The 8,201-nt window shown below is 39.0% G+C and overlaps 1 protein-coding gene across 1 annotated transcript in view; it reads left to right on the top strand.

Moving 5' to 3' along the window:
* Nucleotides 1–520: 520 nt before the first annotated feature.
* TES (testin LIM domain protein) overlaps nucleotides 521–8,201 on the top strand; it is a 45,648-nt gene continuing 37,967 nt past the window's right edge. The window contains exon 1 of the mRNA XM_032483643.1: nucleotides 521–756. Within this exon, the coding sequence (XP_032339534.1) occupies nucleotides 730–756 (27 nt within the window). The 5' untranslated portion in view covers nucleotides 521–729. The remainder of the gene's footprint in view (nucleotides 757–8,201) is intronic.

The following is an 8,201-nucleotide window of genomic DNA, read 5'->3' as shown; positions in this document are numbered from 1 at the left end:
GACTGCTTCATCAAAGCATAAGGCACATGAGCAGCTTCACACCATTTCACATAGCAGGGACAAAGGGCCAAAGGACACGCAAAGGTTATCAAATAAGAAAGTTTCGCAGAGAGAAAAGAGGGGAAAAAATAGAGAGGACCTACTTTTCTTCTCCTGCCCACTATGCTATTGCCAACATTGCTATTATTTCATCTTCTAAAAACAAAGTTTCTGACCTGCGTATTAATTCGGTTTAATGCCCGGAATTGGACTTTTGAAAATGTATGCAAATGAAAAATATTAGGTTAGGAGGGCTCTTCCTCATCTGCAGCTTGAGGCAGGCTGGTCGCCAATTCCTTAGGTGCTGGTCTGCAGACACCCGGTGCTTCCACAGACACCACGTCAAGGTTACCGCTTTGCGCCCCGCAGGGCGCCGCCCCGGACGCGGCCCCGCCCCTCACCTTGCCTGCGCCGCGCTAGGGCCGCGAAGGTGCGTGCGGCGCTCGGTGATTGGCGGCTGCCCTGAGGGGCCCGGCTGCCATTGGTTGCCTGGAACTCTTTGTTCCTGGTCCCCGCCGCAGGCCGGCTGCAGCGGACTAGGCGGCGGAAGTTTGACGGCGGCGAGCGAGTGGCTGCGGCGGCGGCGCTGGAGTTCCCGTAGATCCCCCCAGTAGCCGCACCGGTGCCGGAGGCCCGGCGAGCTTGGGCGTGAGATCCCGGACGAGAGGACGAACCCCTCTGATACACGACATGGACCTGGAGGCCAAAGTGAAGAAGGTAGGGCGGCGCGGGCGGCGGGCAGTGGCCGCTTCACCTGCGCGGGGCGCCGCCCCCTGGCTGCTGGTGGTGAGTGCGGCGCATGGGCCGCAGGTCGCGAGCTGGCTCCGGGTCTCCTAGGAGTCCCGCGCCCGGGTACCCGACCCTCCCAGTAGAGGGGTTGCCTGGCGGCCCCGCCAACTCCTAAAACCCAGGAGCGTCGGAGAGTCGCGTGCGCCAGGAAGGGCTGGCGCGGGACATTTCTCCCAGTCTAACCAAGTTCAACGGTTGGAGGTGTTTGAAACTTAAGATGTTTCGCCTGTGCCTCCCTAAAAGAAAAGGATGAGGTTAGGGCGAGTTCAGGCGAGACCGTGACACTACTTCTTCCTGTCTCAGGAAGTTCAACTTTATTAAGTCTTTGTGGTTTGGGGTCACTGATGTGACTTTGACAGCTCAGTGTCTTCTCCCCTCCTAGCTTGTCTGTCCATTATAGCGGGAGCATTAATTTAATGAACTTCTTCGCACCCGCGGCTGGTGATACCGTCAGAGGTGATGAGTTTTTTTCTTTATTCTTCTTCTTTTTTTTTTTTTTTTCAGTCATTCATTACTTGCGTCCCTCTTAGAAGAGGATTATCTTCCAGAGAAAACGTTCTCTCTCTTTGAAAGCTAGCCCCAAAGGACGATTGTCACCAGTGGTTTAGCTCCAGGAGACTTTCCTGCCTGGCTGTCCTCTGGACGTCAGAACCCTCAGACCTACCTGAGCCTCTCTCTGGTTATGGGAATCTCCCGTTTCCTTGGAAAAGGGGTGGGGAACCAAACTATGACTCAAAAGGAATGCTGATGTCACATTCCAGTGTACGTTCTTTGTGAAAGGCCTCATTCCAAGGAATTGCTCATATTTACTTTGCGGTAAATTTAAGCTAGCTGCTCCTTATCAAATAAGGAAGGAAGTTTTGCAGAGAGAAAAAGGGGAAAAATAGAGAGGACCTACTTTTCTTCTCTTACCCACTATGCTATTGCCAACATTGCTATTATTTCATCTTCTAAAAACAAAGTTTCTGACCTGAGCATTAATTCTATTTCATACCCAGAATTGGATTTTTGAAAATGTATGCAAATGGGAAATATTAGGTTAGGAGGCTGTCGAAAAATAAAAATTTTCAGTGGGGAAAAAAAGTTCGTTCCTTATGGCTAGAACTGGCACTCAAAGGTGAGAAAACAATGTAAATTCTGAGAGTAGTATGATTGCATTCTATTCTCTTCTTGTTTGATTTCTTATTCTTTCTTTGCTTTAGATGTCACTAACTTTTTTGCTAATCTTGCTTACCACTAGGAGTGCATTTTGTTTGCTGGTTAATTAGCCTTCTGTTAATGAACATTGCTTATTTTGTTTTTCAAGTGGGTAAGAGCTGGTTAATTTAGTACTTGTGTAAAATTTGGGGAGTCTCATCTATGTTTATAAATATTGATTCAAAAATTACTTTTTAGATGTCAACAACCTTTGGGGGAGAGGGAGAAATGAATAGGCGAAGCACAGAGGATTTTTTAGGGCAGTGAAACTATTCTGTATGCTACTGTAGTGGTGGATACATATCATACATTTGTCAAAACCCATAGAATGAACACCACCAAGAGTGGACCCTAAAATAAACTATGGACATTGGGGGATGATGATGTGGCAATAGAGGTTCATCCGTTGTAACAAATGTACTACTCTAGTATGGGATATTGATACTTTGTAGGGAGGAGGGAGGTATGTGGGAATGTTGTACCTTCTGCTGAATTTTTGTTTGTGTGAACCTAAAACTGCTCCGAAAAATAACATCTACTTAAAAGGACAAAAAAAAAAAAAAAGAGTCAATATCTAAAAGTGATTTTGAGATTATTTGAGACAAAGAAGTAATTCTGAGGGAGAAAGTCCAAGGTTAAGAATTATATGTACTGGCAAGGGAAAAATCCAGACGTTATTTATAGACAATTTCCTTAGTTTCAGAATGTGAATTATGATAAATAATGGTCTTGATATATGGTGTAACTTTTCTCCTCCATCTCCTCTTTACTTTAAAAGGTTATCTTTTCAGCCAGGGATCTTATCCTTCTCTCTAATCCTCCTCTCCTTCCCCCACCTCCAAGAAAAAGGATTCCATAAATTTAAAGCTTTTACAGACAGTACTATGACAGTAACAAATCCTTGTTTCACTACCTTGTCATCACTGGTTATTCTCAGGACAGGGTCCTCAGCTAATAAATTGGAAAGTACTGAAAGATCCCAAAGATGTCTAATTTGACTGCCAAGCTTACTCTTTCTGTGCCTTTGTAGGACCCTTGACAGACTTAATGTTCTGTGGATTCAACAAAAAGTTTCCCAGTACAAAGAATTTAGAAGTCCCAGGAAAACACTTCATAATCTCAAAAAGAAACTTGCATTCCCTTTAGAAATTGTTTTCTAACACACCAGAAGAAGAAAACATTGCAAGGTCATCTCTGATCTATGAGCAGAGCCTTGTTACCCTATTTTGGTACCTAGATAGTTTTCAGGTCTCCGGTCTTTTTGACCAGGGTATATAAGAAAAGTGATAGTTTGAATGTACCTTTAAAAAAGCCTGGTTGGAAGTTGGAACAAAGAAACAACCATTACTTCTGTTTTAAGATATGTTACATTTTTTCCTTCTATAACCCTGTACTGTTGTTTTCATAAGAATTTTTCCCCAGGCAGATGACACATGTTACTTTCCTTTCCTGTTAACATTTCATATAAAAAGAATTAAAGAGGGTTGTGTTTACTTCACAACCACTTAGGTGGATGATACTTTTATAGGATTCTTGGTCTATAAAAGGAGAACTTGGTTGTCCATATCATTTGCACAAATTTGGATTAATTATCAGTTAAACACATCATCATAAAGAGAAGGCATTTTTATAATTAGATTTTGCTATATTTTGTTTGAAGTAAGTGAGCTGTTGCTAGGATGTGGGAGCTATTTCGGTTATACAGAGTTTTTGTTTTAGTAATATTTTAAGAGTAGAATTTGACTTTTATGTCTTTGCCCTGTCTTCTGAGTTATTTGTCTAGATCTCTTCCTTATGTCTTATGTCTCTTCATTATAATTGACATTGTGTTAAGTAGAGCCTATGTCTGCTTGGAAAAAACAATGGCCTTTGAGAAGCAGAAACAGAGTCTCATTTTGTGGTGAATGGTAAATCATGGCCCACAGCCAGCTGTTTTCCTCTTTCCTTTCTGTGTTACTCTCCCTTGAGAATCACTTTTTTTTTCTCCTTTAAAAACATACCAGAAAGAAAGAGAACTCCAGTAACTCCCTTATGCTTCCTGGAATTGCTGCAGGGCTTTTAATTTTACACCTTGTTCATTGTTAGCCTCTTTTCCAACCTCCATCTTTTGATCCCTCCTAATGTCTTGCATATTTTTTTTTCCTTAGGACTCTTTTGTTTCTTTAATTTTGTTTTAAAAAGATGAGATATATTTTAAAGATTACATGTCACTAAAAATCCCCTTTCTCAACATCCAAAAATGTTTTGAAAGCTTCTGTCATTTGCCAGAAAAACAAAGTGAAACCAAGTGATTGCAATTGAAAGAGTACTGAACTGCACAGCTAAGGATACCATCAACAAAACGAAAAGACAACCTACAGAATGGGAGAAAATATTTGAAAATGATGTGACTGACAAGGGACTAATTTCCAAAATATACAAATAGCTCATACACCTTAATATCAAAGAAACAAGCAACCCAATCCAAAAATGGGCAGAAGACCTAAACAAGCAATTCTCCAGTGAAGACATACAGATGGCCAATAGGCACGTGAAAAATGCTCAGCATCGCTAATTGTCAGAGAAATGCAGATCAAAACTACAATGAGTTATCACTTCACACCAGCCAGAATGGCCATCATTGAAAAGTCTACAAATGATAGATGCTGGAGAGGGTGTAGAGAAAAGGGAACCCTCCCACACTGTTGGTGGGAGTGTAGATTGGTGCAGCCGCTATGGAGGACAGTATGGAGGTTCCTTAAAAAAACTGAAAATAGACTTACCACGTGATCCAGCAATCCCACTCCTGGGCATATATCCAAAGAAAAATAAAATTCAAAAAGACACATGCACCCAATGTTCATAGCAGCACTAATTACGATAGCCAAGACATAGAAACAACACAAATGTCCATCAGCAGATGATTGGATAAAGAAGATGTGCTACATATGTACAATGGAACACTACTCAGCCATAAAAAAGAGTAACATAATGCCATTTGCAACAATATGGATGGACCTGATGATCGTCATTCTAAGTGGGCTGGAAAGAGAAAGAAAAATGCCATATAACATCATTTATATGAAGAATCTAAAAAATAATAACAATAATAAGAAGGACACAAATGAACTAATTATTATTTTGATTTCTTGAATATGTGTAAGCACATTTGACTGTCCTTTGTGATTGGATTACCACATTCTGTTGATTCTTATTTTGTAGTTTGCTTTATTCATTTGATAACTATGTAAGTTTAAAAAGCTAAAGATCTAATCTGTTCTTAGAAACAATAATTAGTACATATATGAAAACTAAAAAAAAATGCAGTATACTGTATATATGTATTTACATGCAGTATAATGTGTATATGCAGTTGAACTGTAATAATTCTACATAATAAAACTGAAAAAGGGAAAAAATAATACATTTAATTTAGCCTAATATATCTAAACTGCTATCATTTCAACATGTAATCAACATTAAAAATTATTCATGAAAATTAAAAAAAAAAAAAAAGAAAGAGTACTGAGCCACAAAGATTATTTCCATTAGAAATTAGAATGAGCCTTTTCTCTTGGGTGGCCCTGACTGAAGTGGAAAAGGCAACTAAATAGTGACCTAGATGCTCAAATCTACAGTTGAATTCTCTGCTTGAAGCCATTCTTGCTGTGAGATCCTTGGCAAGGCTTGGGGTAATGGGGGGGTGGGCATGGTACTTCCAGGGCTTTACATCAGAGACAGTTACGTTCTGAGAAGAAGTACAGAATAAAGTAAAGTGGTCCTCAGTGGGGCTATTATCTCTTTGAACCCATGGGTGAGTCGTTACATTAATTAGATATGAAAAGTTACTTTCTCTAACTTGCTCAGAATATTGGTTTGAATAGAACTGTCAAGTTTTCTTTTGATTTTGCTCCATTATGCTATCCTATGAAGTAGAATTAGGGATTTGTGTCCCTACTGGCAATTAGCTGTGTACCATCACCTCACTCCTTGACTTCGATTGCTCATCTGCAATACTAAATATTACTCATCCTTCGAGACACACTCTTCACATCACCCTCCAGGAAATCTTTCTTCTTGTTCCTATTTAGATGCAAAATCTCTTTCTTCTGAAGTCCCAAAGCATGTTATCATAACTCTTAGGACACTCCATCACTTTCTTACTCTAGATAATAGTTTTCTTCTTACCTAGATTGCAAGCTTCTTGAGAGATAAATTCATATCCTATTTAGACTTGCATAGTTATTTTGTTTGCTGTTCAAAGCAATTTATGAAGTATACCTTACCCTTATTTTAAGGATAAACTAAGGCTTAGATAGGTTCTGCCAATTTCAGAATAATCTGTGATCTTGAACCATAGACTTCAGAATGCATGCTTCTTCTATCACGCTGCCTAGCCTCTCAGTCCTCTGATATCCTTGTCTTGATCACTACATATATGTTGAATGAATTATCCTAATATAAAAAGAGAAATAATCTAAGGTACATTTCAACATTTTTGTTTGTTTAGAAGGAATTATGTTGGAGGAAGTGTTTTTTCCCCCAACCCTGCTGGTTTTATATAATTTATTTATACTTTATCCATTTTATATATGCCTTTTAGTGTAAGTTGCCTTTGATCCTTTGCACAGACAAAGTCTTAACAAGTAAAAGTATCATGAAAAGGAACTTCTGGGAGACTTTTACAGGCAAAGAGATTCCATAAGCTCCAATAATATTCTGGGCCATATCTTCTAGGATTCTTCCAACTTCCCAACTTTTGTTGGGAGCAGTGATAATGCTGCCTCCTAGCAATTAATATGGTCCTGAACAATAATGACCCTACTTTTGGCTTTCTGCTTTGGGATTTCAACCCGTGACATCTGTAACTGTATAGAGGCACTTAACGGTTGGGCTGTAGGAGAGTTTTTGCTACCTGCTGAACCTTGGAGAAAGGCTTTGACAGAAGGCCTTACACATAGCTTAGTAGGCTAAATCTCTCTTTCTTCTAGCAGCAAAGTGCTCAAAGTGCCACTGGAATGGCAGACCTAAATGGCAGCTCGAAGTGCCACTGGAATGGCTAAGAATAGAGAGTTAAAAAAACAACAACAACAAAAAGTAAACTCAGTGCTAGAAGAACTATTTTGTTGTATGAAATTCACCATTCCTCATACAAGAAGATCTATTGAGAAGCAATAGGAAACACCCCAATGATGAGGTATTTCATGAGGCTCTCACCGAGCTCCAGGATGGCATCAGCAATGTAAGCTTGGAATTAACATCATGGACTATCAGGGTTACTCTGAGGGACCTATATAGTAGGAAGAGGATAATGAGAACTGGTAGGAGTACGACTTCCTATGTTCTTTTTCTGAGAACCAGAAGTAGGAATATAGTTTGGCCCTATGCTAATTTGAATATAAGTTTTTTAACAAACCAAATCACCACAATGTGTTCGGAAATTAGAAAAATTTGTAAGTACCCAGTGTAGATAAAGAACTGTAGTATACAGAAAGATGTCCTGTAAGCTTTCTCACTTCTATTTATCAGTGTGATGTCATTAAAATCACTCTGGATTGAGAGTAGATCTGGGTCCCCTCTAGTTTTTGTGATCTTGGCCACTTTGGATCTCAGTTTTGGGATTTGCAGATACTAACTCCTATATATAAAATAGATAAACAACAAGGTCCTGCTGTATAGCACAGGGAACTATATTCAATACCTTGTAATAGCCTATAATGAAAAAGAATATGAAAGGAAACACACACACACACATAACTAAATCACTATACTGAACACCAGAAATTAATGCATTGTAAACCAACTATACTTTATATATATATGTATATATAAAATCAATAGAGGAACCAAGTGATTTCTAAGATTTCTTCAAATCCTGTTACTCTTTTTGACTGTGGAAAATATTATCAATAGTTTATCAAGTATAATAATGTTCCACAATGCTTAAGAATCACACAAGCCAAGAATATATAAATATGTGTGATTTTAATGAAATGGCATAGTGTATAAATGTTATACACTTCTGTGAATTCCATGAGGGAACTTATAATTGCAACTTTTTTCCATAGATCTTAGATATTTTTCAGCTTCTTTTTACTTAGTTTACCTTTTTAATATTGTGGGATGTTTGAACACATTAAGTTTAATTCATTTAAATCTGTAGTATAAAGCTTCGAAGGCATGTAAACTGCTCTATT

This window comes from Camelus ferus, chromosome 7, assembly GCF_009834535.1.
Source record: "Camelus ferus isolate YT-003-E chromosome 7, BCGSAC_Cfer_1.0, whole genome shotgun sequence".
In the NCBI taxonomy this organism is placed as follows: domain Eukaryota; kingdom Metazoa; phylum Chordata; class Mammalia; order Artiodactyla; family Camelidae; genus Camelus; species Camelus ferus.
Note: the sequence above shows the minus strand (reverse complement) of the source record. Positions and strands in the feature narration are given on the sequence as shown.